General features: G+C 37.9%; 1 protein-coding gene across 1 annotated transcript; it reads right to left on the bottom strand.

Annotated features, from left to right (window-relative positions):
* Positions 1-1,793: 1,793 nt before the first annotated feature.
* YTHDF3 (YTH N6-methyladenosine RNA binding protein F3) lies at positions 1,794-26,210 on the bottom strand. The gene is made up of 5 exons (XM_071737640.1): positions 25,839-26,210; positions 23,746-23,770; positions 18,458-18,543; positions 15,676-17,268; positions 1,794-4,459 (listed from the first exon to the last, which is right to left on the bottom strand). Exons 1-5 carry the CDS (start codon positions 25,860-25,862, stop codon positions 4,436-4,438), a joined length of 1,752 nt encoding a protein of 583 aa, XP_071593741.1. The 5' UTR covers positions 25,863-26,210; the 3' UTR covers positions 1,794-4,435.
* Between the last annotated feature and the right edge of the window lie 218 nt (positions 26,211-26,428).

The raw sequence follows: 26,428 nt of genomic DNA, 5'->3' as shown, positions 1-26,428 counted from the left end.
GATTTTTTGAGGGAAACGTCAGCTGTACACTAACATTGTAATTTTAAGTGATTTTATGAAGCTAAACTCATTTACTTAAAATTCCTATGATCCGTAGAGAAAAGTATTTCCCATGCTAATCCATGGTGGATGCATCAAGCTGAAAACAGGATAAATAAAGATGTGAAGAGGTTACATTGACTGAAACTTTCAAACAGACCAACTAAGATCAAACAATCAAATATCATGCCAAAGAATTCTCATTTTTTAAGTTACCATACTCCAATGCACACAAAACCAAACTATTTAAATCAAGGTTTTGCTGCAAATGAAAAGAACTGCTTCCAATTTCTCTAAACTTATCAGTAAATTATACAGATCCTCACCTGGCAAAAGAAAAAACAAGACACTGAAATGCTGTTGTGCTTTAACTTAACTAGGTTTTTGGAAAAAGCAGTTCAAAAGTCTTCGAAAATAACATAAAATCCATTCTTAAAAGATTATTTCTATTTGAATGTCTAGAATTCATTTAGAAACTAGGGCTGCTGAATAAGGATGTTCACATTGGATTTTCACTCTGCTAGAAATTGGGAAGTATTTAAGTTTCCTTCCACTGAAAAAGCCACCAATAATTCTGAAAAATCTAGATAACTGCTACTTACAGAATTCAAAACAATGTTGCTTCAACTCAGTTTCATCTAGGAAAGATGCATTGATACCTGTACATCAAAATAGTTTAAAATCTCTTTTTAAAGGAATATATTTCAAGTGTGTAAATTCATCTACGATACAGAACTTTGATTAAACATCTTTAAGATGATTCCTCCTAAATGCTAACTTATTTGTAGTTGACCAAGAGCTCAAGGATATCTCATGTTTGGTGCCACAGACTTGCCTAGGATGAGAAGTCTTTTGGCAAGGGGATTTTGCATGTAAGTTTTCAGGGGATGCATTATGAAACTGCCAGACTTTTAAAAAGAGTAACAGAGCACAAGGATGTATAGAAGCAAGTATTTGTAAGCCTAGAACAGCAAAAAACCTGAAGCAGTGAAATTTGTCTAGTTGTGAATTTTTCCCAGTCCAAGTCCCTCAAAATAAAGTAGTGCCTGTGTTAAGCCAGCAACCTGACAGGCATCATATCTTGTCAAAGTCAGATACAAAAAAACCCCTAACTTAAAAGATGTTGACTTTGCAAAGTCAAGAGACATTTGGAGGTTAGCAAAGCTCATATGCCTTTCACTTGTCCCACTTGCCTTTCAACAAAGATAAGCCTTTCAACAGTAACTTCTCTAGGTGAATTCTCAGGTCTCTTCAAGGTAAAGAAAGTAGCCAAATTGTAAACATTTGGCATTTCTTCCCTCCTGGCACCACTAAATGTGTCTGATAACATCACATCTCACTGTACACTATGAAAATCCTACACTAAACACAGAATTGATTTTTTTTGTTTTTCTTGGTAAGCTTTTCCCAGCTTTATATTTGGTGCTTCATCTCTGGTTCACCAACCTGTGGGTGTGTAGTTACAGTGAGCTCAGCCTATGTAACAGCAGGTACCTGCTTTTGAAAGGACAATTTTCCTTCCTTCCCCTCCCACCACCTCCCCTTCTAAACATCTAACCTTACAGAGAACTATTAACTGTTAAACCAGCAGAAAATGCCTTGAGCTGTCTCAGTTTTGGAACACAGGAAAACAAATGTGGACACAAAGGAGGAGGCATCAGGAAAAGAAAATGGGTTCCATGAACTACTCCATTACCAAGTTTGCAAACAGCCATTACAACAACTTCACCGTATTGAAAAATCAGACCAAAAAATGTATTTCTACATTTATTTGAGATATTAAGCACCATTCCTTTTCTTTCTGGAGGAAAAGAACTCGTGCATAAGGAAGCTGAAGGCTAGAAGTTTCACATGTCCATTAACTAGTACAGCACTCCATAGCTGATTTTTACAATGTTATATGCTATTTTTACAGTACTTTATAAGCACATAAAATTCCTTTTAATTTCAGCTGCACATACTAAACTCTCAGCAGTCGGCAAATCGGTTGCAACATCACTAACACCATCAGCAATGAAACTCTTCTATTTGTAGATTTTCTAACAAACCTGAAACAGTGCAAGAACTGTCAGAGCTCTCTAAATTGTGATCACTTCCTTCTCTCACAACCCTGCCCCATTTTCAAAGCTTTCAAAGTCTTCAACAAAGGGATGAACCCATTCAATACTAAACCTGACCCAATCCAAGAGCAATGCTCATGCTATTAGAATAGAGGAGGCAAAGGGGAAAGCAGGAAATACTAACAAAGCCTGCAAAAATATGAATATTGCAGTGGAAGCAAATTAAGGATGCACATGCAATCAATTCCTGAATGCCTGACTCTCAACAGTAGCTTTCTTTTAACTGGAAACTTCTGTGCATTTTCGTATGATATTTTTGTACTAAAGAAGTAGAAACATGCTGATCCCTTGAAGGATCATCAGAAGGACTACATTCTTTGGACTCACAACACTGACCTTTGCCAATTCAACTGATCAATGACAGCTGGAATAACAGAGAGCAATCCACAGATCAGTCAACAGTGGGAAACAAGTAGCTATAAAACAGAAATGCATGGAAGCAGCAATTTCAGGGCTCAAGCCAAACTTCCCAGGGTTTGGGCTTGAAACCTTTATCTCCTAGTCTCCTCTTACAATATGCACTTAGCTTACCCCTCCCTTACTCCACTTGCTATTTGTTACACATTTGCATTTAAGTGAGATTGTTTCTTTCTTCAAAATATGGAAGTGGCTGCCCTTTCAGCTTCCAGAAAACTGGCAGTAAAAATTAAGATTCATATCTGCTACTCCACAGTCTCAAACAATACTTTAAATACTGAGCAAGAAGTAAGCATGAACTGAACTTTGTGTTTGAAATATTAAAAAGAGTGCAACGTGCTTAAGAAGAGAGAAATTAAAATACAGTCATGTGGCCTGTATTCAAAACAAACCTTTGCCACTTAAGCACCGGAACTTCGATTGCCAGAATCTGTAAATGTAGGTCTTGAAACACAATATAAACATCTGTGTTGGACAGTAAGACATGAAACATGTTCAAATAATATGTGGTATTGCTATTTTAAGCCATAACATATCTGACTTCTACATTGCTGTTCTAAAAGGAGAAAGCTATCCTTGGAGTTTGGTACAGGCTGTTCAGTATTTTGTACAGTCAATACACCCGCTTAACATTTTTTTTAATATTCTCTTCCAGCAGATAGAAAGTGTTGCTATATAAACTGAAACAAAAGATGAAATCTTTAAAAATTAACAACTAGTATAGAATTACCCAGTTTAATATGTGTTCTAAAATTAGTGTTGCATCGCTCTAACAAAAATCATGTTAACATGGGCATCAACATGCCACCTCCATGGATCAAAGCGTTTTTCTCAAACTATTTTTGAGTAGGGGAAAAGCACACCTGATGTTGGAACAATGAAACAAAAAAATTTGAGAAACAGAGTATATGCTTGCTAAACAAGAATTATGTTTATTTAGCTAGTGAATCACCTAGAGGAGTAAATTTTCACTTTCATGATAGCAATCTGTCAGGCTTGCAAACACCCAGAAATAGGAATTAAAGATTATTTTAAATGTAGTTATAAAGGTCATAAAAAGTCTGATTTAGACTGAGGTACATTTACTCAAAACTGAGATTCATTGAGTGGTAGCAAACAAACAGTTCCTCAGACAAATGCACTTTTTTCAGTATACATGTTACAGGAAAAAAAAAATAAAGAAATGTGCATTAATTGGTGGTGTCCACCAAGCTGCATATTAATATTCTCTTACACCAAACAGTTTGAAACAAGGGAAATGTCATTCTAATATAATTTTATGTTACGTTTCATTTGGCTAACTGCAGCTTAAAGTTGCTTTGCCATATTAAAAGATTACTACAATAATTTTCACATGAACATTTAGACTTGAGTTTTACTCCAGGACTAAATATGGCATGATTTGCTTTAAATCTGTCGTATAGCTAAAAACTGACAATTAAAAAAACTACAACAAAGAAAAAATTAAGTTGAAGCAATGTGAATCTCACATCATTGAACCACTTCTAATGGTTAAATGTTAGTATTTAACAAATTCAAAGAGTTAATGAATCCTTGCATTCGTTCGGTCTCCTGTGCCTTAGCTAGGATGCATAAATACAAAAGACAGCAGATACTGGTAAAAGCTTCAGGACAGAAAGTGCTTGACGAAGGTACAGTTCTCAAGTGTGTTTGGTGAGAGAGTATAAGGGCAGATGCACTGATGAGAACCATTACAAGAAGAGTCAATTTTGTGTTAAAGTGTTCAAAGATGTCACCTTAAGCAGAAAAAAGCTTTAATAACGTCTTCTTGGACATATTAGGCATTTCCAGAGTCTACATCATTAGTGTTGTAATTCTAGAAGGACATCTCCGTACAGTTATTGTTTGTTTCTATTTCTCTCCTGGAAAGAAAAAAAAAAAAAAAGAAAAAAAAAAAAAAAAAAAGAAAAAGAAAAAACACAAAGGAAAATCAGGTTAATACACACAGTTCAATGTTACCTGCTTTCCTCTTATTAGAGCAGTTTGCATTGCTTGCAGTTTCTCTGAATCAACAAACTTTCAAGGAAAAAGCTCCACTTTGTTTCATGAACATGTAATATCAAATCAACTTCTTAAGAAAAAAACACAGAAATATATAGCAAACTAAAAAGGCCAGTATATCCCAAAATACAGTAGAGAAAAAGAAAAAGGTTTTATGTTGATTTTAAATCACTTCCACCAAAATGCATCACACAAAGTGAACAGGGTACGGAGACCAAGTGATCGACAAACACAGCAAAAGAGGTACACTAAATCTTCTGCTTGTCAAAAAATATCTTGCATGAATATTTACATATTCTACTCTCAATCCATTATATCCCAGGAATATATATATATATATGGCCTGGGAATATATATATATATTCCCAGGGATTTCATTCAAAGGCCACGATAATAAAATGTTTCAATGTACTTAGGATCAAAAGGTAAAATAAGCAGTTGGCCCTTTGCATCCACACAACCACATCACTAACAGCAAGAAATTTTTTTTAAGAAGCACTATCCATATTTCTTCTAGGAAATGACTGTTAAGAACAAAATGCAAAAGCAGTGAGGTGGGCAAAGTTGGAAATAAACCCTGCTTGAATGTAAGCTTGAGTTGCAGTCAACACTGTATTTACTACAAAGCCCTCACAGCATGGAAAGAGATTGCATTTGGTGTAAGGGAACAAAATATTATGTCATCTGTGCAGCAAAAAAAAATAAACAACTTTGTAAGGTTAAAGGCTAAAACAGAGCTTGTTCTGTATCTCTGTCTGGGACTAACAAATTCTTCCTCTGTATTACAGGTCTAACAGAGTAAATATATTCTCAGTGTTTTATCATCATTCATTTTCTCCCCTTTGTTAAAGATAAACATACACTTATGCATTATGAATACCTTGGGGAAAAAAAAGTGGATCAGAAACTAAATTTCAACTATGTATCTTCTCCACTGTAAAAAGTTATTGTAGTTTGACTCTAAGAAACTCGTATTTTCTCTCCCGGTTGCATTTCCCTTCATTTAAGGGAATTTAAATAAGCCCTTTTTTAAAATGTTTTAAAATACTTTCATGGAAAAGAGGTACATTCCATCCCTCATTTAAAAGACAAGAAGAAGATAATTTGCAGTATTTTTACTATTATTATTATTGCAGCATGGAGCATGTTATAAATGGAACACAAACATAGCAGAATTATTTCAAAACCACACTGATAACATGCTGAAACTTCATTAGGTGCAAATTATCATATGAAACCAATTAAATTCTGCAAAAAAGACACTACAATGAAAGGATAGGTAGCATTTATACTGGTTATGAGAGTAAAACTGAGGTTTTACTGAGAGTAAAACCTTTTCTCCAAGACGGATCTCAGAGTTGCTTTAGGATCAACACCAAAAAAATTTAATCTTGCACAGAGTTCTTGGACACAGTTAGCAGCTCATGGTCCCAACTCTATATCTAAGTCTGTATGTTCTCTAAGGCAGAACTTCAGTATATTTAAAGTGAGAGCAATAGTTGCATTATCCTGTAGAAAATATTTTTCCCTGGTTAAAGAGGCATTACTAATATTTCCACTGCAAGATGTTTTTAAAATGTGAAATTTATAGTACCAGTCATTAATGCAAGCTGGTATGTTAAAAGTGCATGTCTAGGCTGAAAACAGATGATCATTGGCCTCATGCCTCACTATGCATGTAAGGCATTCAAAAATAGCCTGCTTAGGCACATCTCAGATTATTTCTTTACTATTAGAGAAGACTTCAACTGAAAGAACTGCAAACTGCTGAAAAACACTCTTGTGGTATAAAGCAGTAGCCTATGAAACTGCTGTGTTAAAAAATGAAATATCAGTATTTTAACAACTTGAAATATGACCTGTATGCAAATATCATCAGTTTCTGCTCATTTGCAAGTATTACGTATGCAGTCACTGAGTCACGCTGTCTAAAAAGCCTCTCTCTGCACTGTAAACTGCTGCACATTAAACTGACCAATCTTTGTGTAGCCCCTGAACTGAGAATGCATTTAGGTTGATAAAATTTCAAAGGAGAATGGGAATGACAGTCTGACTACCTTCTGCCAACAGATGAAATAAAGGAGGTGTTACAAATTTCAAGTCCATTCTGAATCCTGCAGAGGAAAAAGACTTCCAAAAGACATACCAGCACACCCCTTCTATCATCTCAGAGTTACACATTACTAAATTTTATTTAAATACCTAAAAAGCAGAAATACAAACTTGACATTTTTCAATGTAAGTGAACAATATGTTCCCCAGTTACTGATACCAGTGATATATGGCATTCTGTACAGCAAAACAGAGAGAAAACCTGATTTACTCAAAATGCAAGTAGTGGTGTTTACACTCAAAAGCCAACCTAAACCCCCCTCTCAAAAACTACTCCTCTTCTGGGTTTTTTTTTGGTGGTTTTTGTTTGTTTTTGTTTAAATAGTGATTGACAAACTAGCAGACAATTTTCCACCCCAAAGGGTTTCCACCATCAGAGCAGAGGAAGCTTCCACTGACTACATTTCACCACATTTCCCTTTCACCCGACATCTCTTATTTCTTACATTGAGATGAGAAAAACCTTTGCCACAACTCTCACAATGCTCTTGCATAAAAAGCATCTGTGGTCATTTTAAGTTCCCTGATAATAGCCACCTTCACTCCAGAATTTGCCAGGGTGACGTTACCCAGGTTTAGGGGGAGTTTATGAGCAGGACATAGTAATTAAGTAGCATTCAAATTGAAGAAATGTGGGAATGCATTGCCTGATGAAAGGTATCTGCCAATTGCAGATCACACAAATAACTTTCTATACAAATTAACAAAACCAAGTGAAGGAGAGCCTAAAAATGCCTGGGCATTGATCTGGTACAAATAAAAACTTGGTCTGAACTGCAAGGCTTACTTGCAATTTTCAGTTTTCTGAATTCAAGGCATTAACTGAATGATCCTATTCGCAAAAATAGCTGCAATATAATTTATCTGCAGATTTAACACAATGCCTATGCTATCAGAATCTCAAAATTCAGATGCTTCCTGATCCAATTTGAAAGAAACTACTGAGATGCACATAACACTAACTTCTAGATTTTTTGTCAAAAAGGAAGTAAATTAAAATGCTTTGGTTTTAATAGCAAAAATGTAAATTGTAGCCTAACAGCAACAAGCTTCTACAGTCCTCACGTTTGTTTCTTTTTTCCAAGATGCCACAAAAATGAAGCTCAAGGTGAGGGAAGGTAGACCTGAAAGGAGGACTTTTTTTTTTTTCTATAGAAGTTGCAAGTGCAAGCATTTCAGTGTCCATTTTGAAAGCTGTCTGGGGTTGCAGACTTGCACAAGCCAACTGCAGATAATTCCCACACGCACTCACCTCCTGAATAATCAACTATACTCGCCAAATTAAAGAAAAAATATATCAATTTTGCCAAACTTTTGCATCTTGCTACAACGTTAGAAAAATTCATGCCTGAAGCTGTCTGCTTTGCCCCTGTCCCAAGAGGGATTCTCACAGCAGCTTGGGAAAGAAACACGTAGCACATCTCAGCTGCTTCACTGCAAACTGAGATTTAATCTTCAGCTTAAAAGCCCTTCTCATCTGCAATGTAAGCTAACATGTCAGACTGCATTCTGTGAAGTGAGGCACAGGCACACATCTCCTCTGCCAACTCCACTGCGTGGGCAGAAACTCCTGGCAGAGGCAGAACAGACAGCTGTAGAGGTGGAGAGAAGAAGCCACAGCAAAGTTCGTGAAATCTTTTAGTAATGGCATCAGCCATAATCTGCAGCTTATTACACCCCGGTGTACCATTACAGCTATGACAGCAAAAACGTTGACCTTAGTACTTAAGAACCACAATGGAAAACAGATTACTGAGAAAACTGAAAAGTGCTAGAAATAGCTTACTCTGTTTATGACAAGGATCTCATCGGCTGTTAGCATAAATTCTATTACTGAAACTTCAAAATTGTGTAAAGTGAAGGTCCTTCTTAGATTCTCTTGAATTTCCAACTAGATAGAGGAAATCTCCCTGAGACAGAGATTTAGCTTAGACACAGAAAAAAAATATTTAATACATTTTTATGAGAAGCACTTCTGGGAAATCTGGGAAGATGGGAGGGAAGGATCTCTAGAAGCTTTGCATGGGACCTAAAAATTTTTCCTGTGGAAAAAATACCATCCTCTTCTTAAACATTCATACTCTCCTATTCTTTATCCCAACATTAAAACTACCAGGCACAAAATAAAAATCAAAGCTCACACAGGAAGTCAAATGAGGTTTTACAACTCCAAAGCAGTTCCATATCTGAGTAAGCTTTATGTATTAATACTCATCTGGGACCCTGATGCTACAAATCATTTGATTTCCAGAGAGTATAAAAGGCTTTCAAGCATATAAATATTAAGAAAGTCTGAAAAGCTTGAGACTTAAATTTCTGATTTATTTATTTCTTCTTCCTATTAGTTGTGATGACATTTTACTTACTTCAGTCTCTGAAGCATAGTTAGCAACAGTAAAAATGTGAACAAGTTACACTAAAAAGGTACATATTTAAATATATTTACATATTTAGATTTGAGCAGACACATACATTGTTAGCAGCACACAGAGAGGCTACATTCTTTATTATAAGAATAAAGACAATAAGAACTTAATTCACATCTGAAATTCTGTAGCACACTAAGTAAGAGTACAGACATCCAGAAGGAAGACGTGTGGAAAGAAACTAAAGATGCCATATGGTTACACACAACAAAGAAAGGCTCTGCAAAAACAAGTCTTGAACTACATGAGCCAGAAAAGCCCTTCTAGTCTTATTTTCCCAGGTAGATTCTTTCAGTGATGGACTGGCCAATTCTAACTACAAGTAGCAAGTGTTTCCTTCCATGCTGTATATTCTAGTCTTTGAAATAGCAGATTTCAATTAGCTGTAAGACAGACATTTTGGCAACTTCATTAAGAAGCAAGAAAAAAAATTCCACAATCAAGCTTGTTGATACTCATTATTGTTTGTTAACAATGCTCACAGTGTAACATCAACTTTTTAAGATTTTTCAACAGCAGACAGCTTCTAACTACACCTATGGCAATTGCACTCAACAATGCTCACTTTCCCTGCAATAGGAGCATAAAGACTGAGCTTTGTTAATTTTTCTCAGACACTCATGGGCAACAAGATCTCATTTAACTGATCTGCTAAGGAAACTAGAGGAGCCTCAGAAGGGAAATTATATCCACGGCAGGGCCTGACAAATACAGTAGAGAAGAATTTCTCAGACAATTTTTCTTTAAACCCCACCATTCATATACTTTGCACATGTGTAACTCAAATTCCACTCTGCCATGAGGAAACATGAAATTTTTTATTTTGATTTCTAATTATATTCTATATGAAAGTGCAATGAACATGCAAGTTTGTTTACTTTTTCACAACTGATTATAATCTCAAGGTACAGAAGCAAAACAATAATTATTTGACAATATGAAGTACGCTACCAGACCTCTGAAGAGGTGCTTCAGAAAGAATTGGGCTCAAACAGCTGATCATCTGATACAAATTCTAGATGAATCTAAATGTTAAAGCAAATTAATTTTTACATAAAACTTAAACAATCCTAGTTCAACTGAATCTACAGAAACACCTTTACTAGATATGCAAGATCTGTATGGTTTTGGAGTGCCAGTTTTCCCAGATAAGCATCACCAGCAATCTTCACCTGTTTCTGCTAACTAGTCCATCTGTGGCATGAATCAATGAAGTTCAAGTATTGTGAGAAGAGTCACACAAATTGTGACTTCCTTGCAGTATGCAGGCACATATCTTCCCTGCAATTGCAGGAAGAGCACACCAGTGTTCTAATCAATTTGTTCTTAATAGAGCAGTTCAATCTGAGATGATGTAGCAGGAAGCAGAAGGCTGCCACATGAATTTTAATAGCTACTCACGTATACTCAAGGTTCTGCTTTTGCTCTAGAAGAAGAGATTCAGAATCACTCCTGTGTATTAAAAACCACAACTTAAAGACAAGGCATTTAGAAAAGGCAGAGCTGTCACAGATCCAGCTGAATTCAAAATTGAAGTCTTGTCTTAGGCAGCTACCTTCATATTTTAGAAGACTAATGAATTAAGACTCCAAAAAATGAGACTGGTCTCTCAATCATTAAGATAAACCACTTGGTTGATATTCCTAGCTTTTCCAATAGGGGTCCCTATTTTACAGGATAAATTGGTCTTTCAAGTCCCAGGGTCCAAGAATCTAAATCCACTCTGTAAAAAGGAACCCATGCTCTTGATATTCCAAGCAGGAATTTCAAACCAAAAAGAAAAACATGACAAGATCCACACAAGTGTCACTATAAACCATGACCACCTGTGAGTACAATTACATTCCAGCTCTTCCATGCAACAAATACCCCACTTTCCCAGCTGCCCCATCTCATTCCCTACCAGGAAAAGCCAGGCCATGCCACTACTCTGTTACCTTGTGACTCTACACAAGATCCCTTTCTAACATTGAGACCTGTCCTGAACTAGCCCCCACCCTGCAATATATTCTAAACACTACTTCTGAACAGAAACAATTGACTCTCTGAACTGCACAGAAAACAGGCACATTTGAAATCCATCTGTCTAACAGAACTTGTGGGTCACTTTTAAGCATCTCCAGAAGACTGAAGATGCAAAAGCCAACAAAGACATTGTAAATAATCACGCTATCACCGGATGAAAAATCTGGATCAGTTTGTGTAATACTATTCCAGTTCCAAATATTCCTTTTCTCCCAAGACCATGGGTACACACTCATCTTGCAAAGGGAGCAAAAGCATGTCTTGTACATCAACTTTCTGACCATAATGTTTTTTTCTTAAAACAGACCAGTCCTGCAAGATCATACTAATTTATAAAGATGACACTGTAAATACACATTAAGGAAACTGCAAAATAATGGCCCTTGAAACATAACCAGAAAGCATATAGGAAATGCATAAGTTTCTCAGAAGATACTAGGTAACCTGTTTTATATACGTGTGAACCTCTTTTTAGATGTAAAAACAGACTTTTTATAAAGGTGTCTGGTACAACCATTATCTAACTACATTTAAAATGTTGTTCCAACTACCTGCTTTTATTGACTTGTACACTGTGGAGTTATCTCTACATGACTTAGACATTTCAGCCTAGTAGCTGATGGTTGGAGCTGGGGTAAGGGAAGGAAGAAGTGTCTCCAGTTCACTCTTAATGGATGTTTTCTCACTTCCCGCCTTCCTTTAAGATATTTTTAAGAAATATCAAACTGAACATAAATTCAACAATGTCCCAAATTGGAAAGGAGTTACACTACTAATCACTGCAGCCTGGCTACAACCTAGTTATCAGACAAACTGAAGTGACACAAGTATCAGAATGAGAGGGGGGGAAATTAAATTACTCCTGAGAGTCAGAAAGTTTTAGCTTTATCATCACTCTGATTACAAGATACGTAGTAAAACAGAAGAAAGCTAACTTACTAAATGCTTATTTATCTGCCAATTAAAGTCTTCAGGAAAAGTAAAATATCTAAATGCAAATTAGACATATATCAATATATACTGAGTTCTTCTAAATTCTCCCATTAATAAAAATGAATAGTTTTTCTGAACTATCTCAACAAGAAGACCATCTAAAGAATTCTACAGTTATTAATTTCCAGACTCTTTTCCATTATATGCTACAAAAGTCAAATTGTACACTAAAAAGCAACAGTCCTAGGACAACAGGTAATTGCAGGTTAACAACCCACCATATGAAGAAACTGTAATCTTCCAACTGTTTTAATCAAAGCCATATTTCATTTTGATCCTTGTATATTTACTGAATATTAGGTGCATAACTACTACTACAGATTTTTCTTCCTTTTCAATACTTTTATTTTTCTAATGTTACAACACTGTTTTAAATGGTTTATTTTAAAATTTTAGCTGCATTTTTTTAGACCCTACTGTTACTGCTTTCTGTTGAAAACCAACCAAGCATGCTTTTAAATAATCTGCACAAAAATATGCATATTTAGACCCCAAAGCAGCAACTCAAAGTAAGGACCAGTACAATTTCAGATTATTTCAATATATTACTGAGAGAACTCATGAGAAACATCACTGATTTCCTTGCTTCTTTGGTGAAAGATGACAGCATTTGTACATTTAAAATTGGACACTAGAACCTGAGCCATAAGTGAGAATGATTACTAAACAAATTTGTTACCAGACCCACTTGACTCACCCACAGCAGGGTCACATCAAACAGTGGCAGACACTAACGTTACAATATTTATGCTTAAAGAGATGATTCATAGTCATTTGCAAGTAATTTTTATCAAATGGCAAAGTTACTGATGCTTCCTGTTAATCACAGGCTATTCATTGCACTTTTTTCTGTATATTGCTGTATTTTAATAAAACATACTGGTAGATCATATTGGAAATTAATTATTGATCCCCCTGAGTTGTTAAGATTAAACTTTTACAACCAATGTTTTTCAAATAAGCTAGCTGGAATGATGAACAATTATAAAGTAAATTTAATCCATACATCATATGCTGTTTACTATGTTTAGATCATTGGATGTATGCAATAACAAAATATTAACTAAGTGGCTTCTGCTGCTTGATGCATTTAATATTTTATTAAAAGCAATAAGCATGTTTTTCATGACAGAAACAGTGGAAAAATGTGATTGCCACAGCTGCCACAGAAAATGGGCATGAACTTGATTTACACAGTTCTACCAGCAGTAGAGAGTGCACTAATTTAAATAAAGCTCCACAAAAGCCTAGCTGGCAGTAGGTAATAAAGAATTACTCAATTAACCATAAACAAGTACTTAAAATAGTAGTTGTTGCCCTTCTAAACTATGCTTGAGTCATATTATAATAAACAAATGTATGGTTACAATTGAAAGATGGGTTGTTTGTACACTGTGATAAGAGAAGAAACCTAGAGGTTTAAAATCAGAACATAAGAGAATAATAAAAATGAACTCCCAGTCCCTGTCACTACTTTGGACTTCCTATATTAAGTACATATTAATTTGCTTAAGGCATATCTCAAAATCCACCTATAAAGAGAATCTCACAACCAGGTATGGAGCTCTACAGTAACTTTATGATTTGTACAGTGCTGTATAAGAATCAATGCACACTACGATGCAAATATTCCAACAAATATGTTTTCTCCAGATAGTACTGGAAAAGGTAACTGTTAAAGAGAGAAATGCAGAGTTCAGTAGTTGAGTTATATAGGCTGTTTCCCTGCAGATTTTAAAGGAAACAGTAATGTTACTTTATTACACAAATATGTATAATTACAGTCATCTAGTTAGAGATGCTACATGATTTAGTACTGTGAATTTTAAGTTTAACATACATAGAAACACTACTAATAACCTCTATTCACCCTCTTCAATCCATTTTGTGGCGTTCTTCTACTATAGAGGGAACAAACTCACAAATAAACCTCATCATCTTCCTGGGTTGGTAGGACATCTCTGAATTATGACTCGTGTGATAAACTTTTTCACCAAAGTAGACACTTTTGAAGGAAACCAATAATTTATGAAGTAACATCAAAAATTAAGAAAACACTGAAGCATGAAAGCTACAGAGAAACATGAAAACTTCAGTCTTTAAAAATTGCCAGAATCACAGTGAAATTCTACTACAGCCTGAAAAAGTAACACTTTTGCCCTTACATTGAGTATTATTCAAGAATGCAGCCTGTTCCCTCATCATCAAGATGGCAAGGAAGTAACAATACTGATTTAGGTTTTGTTTTGTTTTGGGTTTTTTAAGAAAAAGACACTGGGATATTCATCTTGCTTCCAAACAATAAAAAACTTCAAACAGGAAGCTGTTTGCAGGAAGTTATTGCAGAGCTGTGAAATAAAACTACAAAATTGATTTTGAGTATGCACGACACAGCTCTATAGGAGACACAGTATGTGTGTTGAAAGAATAGGAATGTACTAGAGCAATGTAACTAGAAACTTAAGTAAGGAGGCTGTGAAGCAGCTGAAATTCTTACATAGCAAGAATTATGGATGCTTCTAGAAGTGAACAAATCCAGGGCTTCATATCCCACATGGCCCCTCATTAACATGCACCCTTGGGGTTTCATTCAGTAGGTGGTGTAACAGGATGAACAGAAAGCACCACCAATAAATTATGCTGATGAAAACTTCCACTTCTGAGTACTTGCACATCTTCTAACAGGTAAATAGTTCCTGAAATGTTTCTAACCATGAGACAAATAGAGTATCTAGAGTTATTGGTTACTTTTCTGGAAAGAAAATAAACATAGCAAGAGTAAATATTGCAGCCAATGGTAAACACAAGTGTTTTAGTAGGGAAAGTACACACAAGACAAAGTAGACAAACAAATTTAATGCCCTTTCTCTTCTCTGGTTTTCTGAAATATCTTCAAAAATATAAGTTACTCTAGAGCTTTACCACAGGTATATTTTTCCTTGAAGAAATGGAGTATGCATTACTTTTTTTTTTTTTTAGGAAATATACTGTGAGAAATGTCCAAATGATTCTGACACTTTACACGTCATCACTCTATCACTTTCACAATTGTACAAAAGACAAACTGAATCAAGGGGAAAACCTGCCTTTCACAGCAATCAAATTTTTAATGTTTTGGTAAAGAAGCATTTGAGTTGAAATTCTATGTTAAGTAAAGTAAGCTTCTCCTACAATTTCAGCTCCCTTTTTTGATACCAAGAAGCCATAGAAATCTAAACTAAAAGACTTCAGTTAGGGATAATACACTTGATTCAGTTTTTGTTTACTTTGGGGAGTTATACATGTCACAAGTCTGCTCATGCAGGCTTATGGTTAGTACTGTGGTTAAACACATACCTGTGTTAACAAAGCAAGTTGCAAGAACTTAACTCTTTTCATGAGGAGCCAGTTAAATTGAGTACAGACACCTTGGTTAAAAAGCACCACTTTCTGACTCAAGACTCACACAAAGAAATTCCAGTTCTCTGAAAAATCAGATTTCCAAAAACAGGAGAGCTACTATAACAACATTGATTTCTTACCCTACGCATGGCTTCCTCCTCCTCTTGACGCTTCTCGTAATGTGCAAAGTCATCAAAGATTGAGGTGGTATGCTTGAAAGTAGCAATTATTTTAAGCACTTGCTTGGCTTTTTCTAGGGGTACCTCTTGAGTGTCCCTCGAATTGGTAACCGGTTTGTTGTCATTGTTTTCCAAGCGAATATGCCGCAGTTGGTTATTGGGAACGTCTTTGACAAAGATCCATTTGACATCAAACTTCCCCTTCCACTTATCCTGAGACCAGACACCAGCATATGCATTGTAGTCCACAACAGACTTCATCTCAGCCACTCCACAAAAGTGTCCACTGCCATTCACACTGAAGAGTAAATAGAGTGGGCCTTTTCCATTCAGGGAACGGTAAGCGGCATCCAAGCGCTTATTCCCGTGTTCAGTACTACACCAGATAGAGTACTTTATGGAGCGATGGATATCGTCCTCTGAGTAACTTTTGATTATAAACACACGTCCATTCTTCAGATTCCAATCGAAGTCTTTGGGATTGTAGTTGTTTATGGCCTTTAGTTTCTCCAGGACTGGGTGCACTTCTGCACCAGAAGGGGAGGAGCTGACAGATACAACACCTAAACCAAAGTTCTCACTACCAGCTCCATTGTTCTGGCTGAAGCCCACACCCCTATTACGAGGAGCTACCCAGCGGTTTTGCAGCTGCTGCTGCTGCAACTGGTGAGGCTGGGCCTGCTGCTGAGGTCCTTGTTGCTGTTGTGGTTGCTGTGGCTGAGGCTGCTGTTGAGGCAGTTGGCTTTGCACCAGTGGTGGTGGTTGGATTAATGGCTGAGGCTGCTGGATTATAGTCTGAGGAGGCAGTACTGGTTGGGCTGGGGGTGCTTTTACCACTGACCCTTTGTCATCCCAAGTTCCAATATTCATGTTGTGTTTTATAGGTGGTGGTGGTACAGCAGGGCCCCCAATGCCCACATTACCTTTAGGCTTGAGTTTCGGCTGAGGTTTAGCAGGCTTCCTTGCAATGGCAGCCCACGAGGTTGGTTTTGGTGCTGAACTACTAACTGGGGGCACGCTGTTTGCTGCAATGCTTGTCATACCTGTACTGCTCAGAGCTGAACCTACAGTTTTTGTTACAGCAGCTGTCATGTCTCCACCGATTTTCAGTCCAGTCATGCCTTGCTCAATGCTGCTAATCCCAGGCACCTTGCTCAGAGTATCACTGCCAAATCCAGCCTGTCCATCTGCTATGGCTCTACCAAGAGAACTAGGTGGATAGCCATAGCTGCTGCTGTAAGCAGAGCTTTGCGTTGATTGTCCCTGAGATCCACTTGTCCCCCATGTAGAGAAGTCTGCATTCCCAGGAAAAAAATTAAATCCGTGCTGCCCAAGAAACGGAGGGGTATTTCCTAATGCCCCAGGTTGGCTAAATACACCATCAGGTATGTAATGGTGTTCACCATTACTCATCTGTCCATAAGTTGTCAAGTATGGCATTGGGGGGTCACCTGCAGTTGACCATGCTGCTTCGCCTAAAGAGTATGGAAATCCAATGGATGGAGCATAATAACTAGGCATGTACGGGTCTGACATTGGTGGATAGCTGTTACTCTGCAAGAAAATAAAACAAAAAATCAGCTGCACAGACAATTAGACTCAGGGAAAAAAAACCTGTAATACAATCCAAAGCATTTTTAAGGATTGCATTAATGCATTCGTAACATCCACCATTCCTCCTAAAGCAAAAGATGAACAAAGGATCCGTTAGACATGACCATTTTTTCCTCAAGAGACCCTTTCAAATAACTAAAGAGCCCCATTTTTTGTAATACAGTATCTTTATTATCAGTTAGTTAAAATGCCTATATGTCAAGGGCATAAAAAATTAACAAGCTACTTTAAAAAACAGTGACAACTGCAATTGTGTAAATACAGAAAAATAGCTGCAACTGTGATTTAGTCATGGTACTGTAAAGTTTCTGTCAAATTTCTCACTTCTAATTAGAGATACCTAATGTTCTAATTAGAGAACATTACAGTGAAAAGGATGCACGCCTGTTTCAGGACTACCCCTCTACGATTTCTGATATTGTTTTAGTGAAAAAACTGCACATTATCATCCTCTACCTGCTGCCTCCTTAACATTGTATCATTTGAAAAAAAAATTGGAAGGTAAGCAAAATTCTCAAACCCTTTTAATAATTTGTACTTTCTTTCTCTCAAGACCACTATAACTTACAAACTCATGAAATCAGTATTAACTTTTGACTGCCAAGACAATTCACTCTGAAAGTAAGTCAGAGTTACTGCCAAAAGAATTATACCAAGCAGTAGTAATACTAAGTTTTAATCTATCATGCCATCAACTGTGAGCTATTACTACCACCTTCAAAGGAAATTATGTCCAAGAAATTAATGTTTTCTTAGAGCAAATTAAACCCTTGTTTTCAATTGCAACCAATATGTGATGATTTCATAGTAAATTTAAGGTGTGGGGTTTTGTTTTGGGGTTTTTTTTGAGTTTTTCTTTTTCCTCTTCTTGTAACTGCACCTTTCTGAAGTCAGAACACAAGCACAAGAGCAGGACACACCAGAGTTCACTTTTTAACTGAATCTTTTCCAGAATTACTGAGGTGACTACCTGTTTAAGATATCGAATTTTAAGATAAGATATAAAATTATTCCAATGGGCATTCAGGTAAGTGAGTAATGCTAAGAAATAGCATAGAAAAATTTATCAAGTCTGGAAGTCAGATAAACTCTACAATTAACTTCAAAACAGTAAACAATGTTCACTTACCTGATTTGTCTGACTACTTAGATATGGCTCAAAGTCATCATCATTTACTGCATCCTTTTGATGAATCGAACCGTTTTGTACTGAAACTAAAAGTAAATCTGTATTAGGTATACTCTCTAGAAAATATATGATGCACTTTTAATCTAGATAGCATTTCTTAATCACCTGTACACTGAAATACTTCTACACGTGCTTCATTGAGACCTGAACATCTTATTGTCAAGAACCACTTTGCTAAATTTAAAGAAAATTGTTCATTCTATTAATGATCCTGATCAGATCTCAGGAGAGGTCTGGAAAGATGCCAGCCAGAGCAGACTACACCTGACTACTCTTTTCTAAACTGCACAAGCAGAGAAAAAGCTGTAGGTATGCCTTATTTGCACAGGCAGTAAATCCAGCCATTCCAGAAGTACCAGACCAAGTGCAAATGTGCAGACCTACCAGATCCAACATATTCAATAGGTTCAGGGAAAGTTGCAACATACAGCTTTCTCCTGCCAAGAGGGAAGGCAGTTACCCACTAAGACAACCATGAAGGACACCATTATCCAGCTATTCTGTATTTCCTACATAAATATTATATTGTACAGCACTAGTGGCATCTCTGATGCTCTAAGGGGACAAAGCCAGACAGAAACAAGAGCTGAAGTCCCCAAGGGTTATTACAATTCTTTCCCAACATATATGCCACTGTATATTGGAATTTTTCCCTGCCTGCTCTTCTCAGCCTCCTATTACCTTTAATTTCATCTAAGGCATTACACCTACCTGGAATTTTGAAGCTGCCCAAATTACTTGAAGTGTCTCTCTACCCTCCCCCAGGCTATTATTCAAACAAAGCCAAATTGAATAAATATCTACTAAGTTCCACTGTCTCCCATGGTGCAAAGCAGAACAGGGACTTAAACCAGCAATTTGCAATTATTCAATTTGAAGATGAAGACCTCTTCTCAAAAATAACTTCCTGCTTTTCTGAATGCGATTTTTTTTTTACTTATAAAAATAATTAAAGAATCAAACAGAAAAAAAAAAAAAGATCATTTACTGTAGTAGAGTGCACTGAGGAAACCATGACAGAAGTCACAGCAAACAAGCAAATTTTTTTTATAGCTGGAGACACCAAGTTAGAAACCAATTCTATGATTTCCCCTTTTAGCAAAAGCTTCTGAAATGTATACAACCATGTAACTAAACCTTCAACTGTGCTAGAGTGTTTAAGAGTAGGTTTCCTTCTGTCTCACGGGGGGCTATTTTAGCCTCCCAAATATCAAATTGCGAGCCAGGTGCTGCCTGGACCCAGTCACTTCTTTCTTTTTTGAGGGGGCACAATCTGTAATTGTCTTTTTTTCATATTTAACACTCTAAACCAAACTGCCTTTAGGGAATAAAACTAGCTGAAAAAATGACACAGGAAGAGATATAATCACAAGGAATAACCAAAAAAATTCAAACTTCAGACAGCACTAAAAAGAGCTGTACATATGTAATTTAACACAGAGCAACCCAAGATTTTTTTCAAAGCACATATCCAGGAAGGAAGAAAGCAAGTTGTGTTTTGAGTATCTTCTTAGAAGTTAGAAAGTCACAACGCTTTACACTTCAGTAATACAAACCAGCACCATGCTGACTTATATACCAGCCACCACCAAATGTGAACAGCAATGATGAGCACAATTGTTTTTTAAACTTTGTAGAAAAATGTTCCCAGATAAATATTAAATATAAATTAACATTAGGTGTTGGGGGTTTTTTTCCTCCATAAATAGTTTCTGTTAGGGTCATTAATCATTCTGACTTTACATACAATGGTGATATATTAATGAGCTGGAATACTATATTCTTTATATCTGGCCCAGTCATACGGAGGATGAGCCTGAAAGTCTTTTTGTCCACGTCATATCCCTTGCTTAGACTTAACCAAACAATCTGGAGAGCACAACTGTCAAATACAATTACATTAGAATGAAAAACATAGATGGCCACATACAAGTTTCTTAAAAGCATGCAACCACCAATAAAGGAATAAACAGCTGCATGTCAAGACCAGAAACCTATCAAAATTAATCTCCTCACACTGACAGCTAATCTTCATAAAACGTGCATCTGCTGTGTTTATTGTTTCAAATATATCTAAAGGTCACTTCAGACAGAATTATTTTGGTCTGCCATTACAACTAACATAGAATATTCTTGTAAATGTATTTTATTTCTTACTCATTCTATATTAGGCTCTTAAGTCAAGGACACAAAATGGTCCACTGACATTTTTCCTAGTAACTACATACATTTCCCAGTGAAATAGCACCACTAGAAGTGTTTTTTCTTTGGCTTTTCATTCTAACTTTACTTGATGTGTTAATAATGAAGAATGTAGCCCACACATATATTTAACAAGAGCAAATAAATTAAGATGCATACCTCATTCCCAAAATCCCCCATTAAATGTTCCAACAGAGCAATGATGAAGAATACTAATTGAAACTAAGCTACAGTTACTAAAAATATCTGTATCAACCCAACCCTGAAATTACCACATACTTCCGCAAACACTGTGAAAACATACAATGTAATTAGATATTGGGAAGAAACAAGTCATCAAATAAAGGAACTTAAAACTTATATTCTCTTAACTGCTACTATCCTTTGAGCAACCACTTGCAAAATGCACAAATGATGGCCAAAGGCACAATAATAAATTTTTCATTAGAAGAATCCACTACACCCCGATTGATGTGGAGAATTAACACTAAAAAACCCATGTAACATTTAATTCTTGTTTTAAACCCAATCCTTACAATTAAACCTTCTACAAAACCAAAAATTATACACACAGATGTAAACACAAGTCAGTACTTCCCTATCACAGGTATGACAGACTGTCACAACAAACAGAAAAGTTTCTGGAATGTCTGTTTCTCTCCCCACACCCCTGTAGGACTTGATTTATGTCAATTCAACTAGAGTAAGAAAACTTTCAGGACAGGATTCTTTACTCATTCAAGTCTCTGAAATACTAATACTCAACACAACAGATGGATAGTACTGTTCTACACACTGTTCTACTTCAATCCCACAAATTCCGGTGTAGGGAAACAGCACAGAACACCAATTTACAACTAGAGTAAAGCATCCAAAACATTTTATTAGACAATACAAATCAGCCACCTCCCAATATAATTTGCAGGTCCAGTATTTTTTTCTTCAATATGAAAGACTATTTCCATGCACACACCCCTTGAACTGCTCACTCACATTCTCTCCTCTGCTCTACCAGAGACACAAACAGTAAGGCTTCTAACATCCTCTACCATCAAACCAACTGAACCAATGCACAGAACCAACTTAGGATCAGTCTGTTAACTCAGTACCACTTCTTCCCTCACAGCTCCTTTAAACTGGGCCATATCATGATACCTAAGATTACTGTCTGCCAACATGTGATCAGTGAAGACTGCTGATAGTGACTTAATTTATTCTCTTGAAGAGGTCTCTAGCATAAAGCCACTACACACAGTGCTACCATCCTTGTTCTCCTACCCCTTTAATCATAATTTAAGTTCACTAAACAGAAGTTATACCAAATAACACAATAGAGAAAATTACTGTTTTCACCATAGTTTTCATTTAGGTCACATTCTCACCAAGAGAATACACAGTAAGTATCCATTTGTAAAAAATATGCACTACATAAAAATCCAAGTTCAGTAATACAAAAATCTCTTCCTTACACAGCAAACTAAGAGATGTGTCTTGATTCAAACATTCTGCACCATTTACAAGTTATATACAGCACACAAAAATATGCTAACATAAATAAGTTAAAGCAAAGCTGATTTGTTCATTTTCATTATTAAACAAGCTGCAACATAACATCCAAACAGAAAAGCTTAATACTTTCACTCCAAGATATATGGAGTACAGTTCAAAAACTACTTGTATGATTCTCTAATTGATGCATAGCAATAACCTCACTTAAACAGAGATGTGATAATTCAAAGAATATGAAGCCACAAATGACTCAATAAAAATTACTTTACTTCTCACTTAATGGCAACATGGAAGGTAGAAACACAAACTATTTCAAAGCTATGAAGAAAGGGTTAAAAGCTCCAACTTCAGGTAAAAAGACAGAAGTATTAGAATACAAGAGAGCAATTACTGAAGAGTGACTGAGAAGGTTTCACGTTCATTTTTCTCTAAATGCAGATAAATGAAAAGGAACAGTCCTAATTCAGCAAGATTCAGGAATCATGTGCCACCTCTTAAGTGATATATGTAATAAGAAGCAGATAATCTGCACATAGACAGAATAATAGAATAAGCATGCTGCGGATACCATTAAATGACAGCTCACAGAGAACAATTAAATTAGTTCAGATAATGAACAGCAGAAGGCGAAGAGTACATGAGCTCAAAAAAAAAAAAAAAAGTTTGAAGAAATAGGAAGTACATTAACACCTGAAGGCAGCTGTGTGGATGCAATTCTATAGCTCAGCTTGCTAAGCAACCAAGATTTAAATGGGCAAAGGTGTTCTGATTAGGTAAAAAGAATTCTCAATAGAATATTTATCCTTGTATCACAGGTAACTATTTCCAAACCAGAAATAAATTTGCAAGATATAATCTGAGATGCTGTGATGACAGACTTGCTAAGAATTTTGAAAACAATATTAAGTAGATAGCTCCTTGTTTCTGCAGGAGAAAAAAAAAACTGTTGAGTAAGGTATTTAAAACTAAGCTGTTGACAGACACATGAAAAAGGTAGAAAAGTAGAAAGCCTAAAACCCCTAAGAGAGTATTTTATATTGATACTAAAATAGAAGGGAAAACCCCAAAAATTTCTGAAAATAAGGTAATGTATTCTGCTCACAGATATAAGTAACTAGTCATGTGGCTGTTATCTTGCAAGCTAAGGAGGCTGTTCAAAAGACTTCCTGATGATTCTAGTACACTGCTTCTATTCAGTGCACGGAAAGGCCCAAGATATACTCTTAAAAAGATTATATGAGCATATTACAAAGTCAGCTAAAAAGAAATAGCCCTGTTATCATCCAACTTATGATATTAATCTTAATTTGAAAAATAAATCATTTTTAACAGATGGATCACTGTACCACAGTAAAATATGCTAGGAAACAACATTTTGGCACACAATTTCCTGTCATCTTGCTCTGAAATAAGATATCCTATAGTTAAAATCTATTTCCAAAATTTTCTGAAGACATATTAGCTTCTGTAAACAGCAACACCAAATATTTGTACAGAAATACAAGGAATCAACTTACCTTTATTTCCCTGTCCTTTAGGTCTCTGTATATAGAAAAGTGGGGGGAAAAGGCAAAAAAGTTCAGTTAGAATCCTCTGATGTTTACTTCAGGGCAATTCAATTTATTTGCCAATTCTGTTCTTTTCATCTTAAGTGTCATATAAAGTAAATAGCTATTGTTAAAACCATATAAAATATTACCAAAAAAGAGTAAGTTTAAAATTCAAATAACTTCACAAGAAAATTTTGAAATAATCTCATCCTTTACAACATGTGAAGCTTAAATGGTGTTGAAAAACTGAACAATAAATGAATTTGTATTATCCCCTCCCCAAGAAATAAGCAATAAATAAAGCACAAAAAAAAAAAAAAAAGCCAACAAAGAAAGTTAGTGGGTGGAGGCTACTGCTAGTACTAGAACTTCATTATCATATGTCATCTTTTAAGATGATTGATGGGTGCTTATCAGAGAATAACCTACAATGCCTTGCTTTTTAGAGATACAAAGGCACATACAGTGACATTATAGGCTGAACTACAAGTTGTGCATTCCTCGTCCAGGCAATTTCATGGAGAAAATGATACGGCTTGTATGAAGCTTTCACACAGGGAAATAATACCTTCAGGAGGAATTTTTTTTTTTTTCCCTTTTTTTTTTTAGGATTAGTCATTGCAAAACACTGCTAATCTGTCATGCACTAAGAAGCACTGTAACAGTACAAGTTGCAGTATCCTTACTTCCTCTATAGAAACATAAAAAAAAGAAAAAAAAACTTAAAAAAAACAAACGCTAGTCCAGGGAAATGTAATTTATCTTGTCACATATGTACAACTAAGCATGAGTGGACCTTTGGGCTTCAAGACTGTCAACAACTTTTAGTCCTGAAAAACTCAGTATTCAGAGGTTTTTAAGTTTAGGAGGTATCTACCTCCATCTTGGTTTTAAGTGCAACTGCCTCAAACTTTATTAGACTGCTTAACACTGCCCCATCTAAAGCAGTACTCGTTAGTTATCTCCTTCTCCCAAAATAAGGAAACATCTCTGTAACCTTAAAAACCCCAACCACCTCTTATATTGGGATGAATTTAATGCAGACATAAAAGAATGCAGAGAGCAACAACAGATATGGAACTAAAGAAGCTGGGGAGATTCAGCCTTCATGGAAAACAGAGCAATGAAAAGCTCCGGTGACTGAGCTAGAAGTAAGTGAATTACAGGAAACTGACGGTGAGAAAAGAGACATTAAATCCACAGAGAAAAAATTAAAAGGGGCAGGAGACTGCAGGGCCAAAACTTTTGAGGAGTGGCAGAGGCCCACGGAAGAAGCTGAGACCAAAACAGAATAGCTTCCAGCCAGAAAGAGAGGCCAGCAGAGGCCTAGCAAAGCTAAAAAACAAGAAACCCTAAGGTCTGAGAAGAATCGGCTAAAATAACGCAGCCCAGTGCGTGGAGTGAGAGTAGAACAGCCGGAAGCAGCAGGGGCCGCGGGGAAGGAGCAGAAACCAAAGGCCCGAAGGGAGGAGAGGTGGGTGAGGAGAGAAAGGCACGAAGAGAAAGGGTGCGGTAACGGAGCCAGAAAGAACGAAGGGTGCGCAGGTCTGAGGAGCAAAAGGTGGGCGCCGCGGGCAGCCGGCAGTCAGGGCACTCCGGGAACGGAGAGAGGGAACGGGAGCCCGGAGGGGCCTGGCCGGGGAGGGCTCGGTGGCGGGACAGGAGCACACAAAGAGGCCGGGCCAGGCGGGGGAGCCGAGCCGGCCGGGCGGCAGGCCCGGAGCGCGGGCTGAGAGCCGGCGGGCAGGGAGGAGGAGCGGCTGTGGCGCGGATCAGCGGTTATAAATAGGGGCTGCCGGGGCTGGGAAAGGGGCCCGCCATCCCGGGCGCCGCAGGCTCCGATGGATCGCCGCTCCCTATGGCGGCGAGGAGGGAAGAAGAGAGGGAGGGAGAGAAGGAGGGAGAAGGCCGCCAACCGCGCCGCCCCGGCGGCGAGGGAAGGTGCAGGTGGCCGCCCGGCCGCCGCCTCCCCCCCCCCCCAGCGCCTCGCCCGGGCTAGGGACGGGATAGGGAAAAGGGCACGGAACGGGCAGCGGCCCGCCCCGCCCCTCGGCCAGTACCTGGTCGACGCTGGTGGCTGACATTCTTCACGGGGAGCCGCGATCCCCTCGCTCCGCCTGGGCCTCGAGTGATTCCGCACGCCGGGGCCGCCCGCCGCCGCGCCGCTCGCTTCCGCCGCCTCCTCCCCGCCGCCGCCTGATTGTCGCCGCCGCCTTGGCTCGCCGCCGCCGCCGATCGGGTTCCCGCTGGAAGGAGCCGGCCGGCCGGACGCAGCGCCTCTTCCCCCCCCTGCTCCGGGCTCCGCTTCCCCACAATGGCGGACGGGCTCCGGCTCCCACTTCCGCTCCGCGGCGCCCTGACCTTCCGCTCCCCCTCCGCCGGCGTCGCCGCTGACCTTTCCCTTCCCGTCCCCGCCTCCATGTCACGTGGGGAGGGAAACAGCCCCGCGCGCGCGCCCGCCCGCCTCGGCCCGCGCGCATGCGCGCACCCTGGCGACGGCGGAAGGAGTCGGCACCTCCGCTCCCCTCACCCCTTTCCCCCCCCTCTCCCTCCGGCGGCCGCGGAGCCGCGCGCGGTGTCGTGCGCATGTGCGGGGCGGGAAGTTCCGTTAGAGCTGCGCCGGGCGGCCGTTACCGGCCGTTAGTGACCG

This window comes from Heliangelus exortis, chromosome 2 (genome assembly GCF_036169615.1).
Source record: "Heliangelus exortis chromosome 2, bHelExo1.hap1, whole genome shotgun sequence".
NCBI classification, from domain to species: domain Eukaryota; kingdom Metazoa; phylum Chordata; class Aves; order Apodiformes; family Trochilidae; genus Heliangelus; species Heliangelus exortis.
This window is presented reverse-complemented; position numbering and strand designations above follow the sequence as displayed.

Coding starts and splice junctions, on each gene's coding strand:
- YTHDF3 (XM_071737640.1), bottom strand. CDS start 25,862: ATGTCAGCCACCAGCGTCGACCAG. Junction 23,771..25,838: donor CAGCCACCAGCGTCGACCAG/GTACTGGCCGAG, acceptor TTCTATATACAG/AGACCTAAAGGACAGGGAAA. Junction 18,544..23,745: donor TAAAGGACAGGGAAATAAAG/GTAAGTTGATTC, acceptor ATTTACTTTTAG/TTTCAGTACAAAACGGTTCG.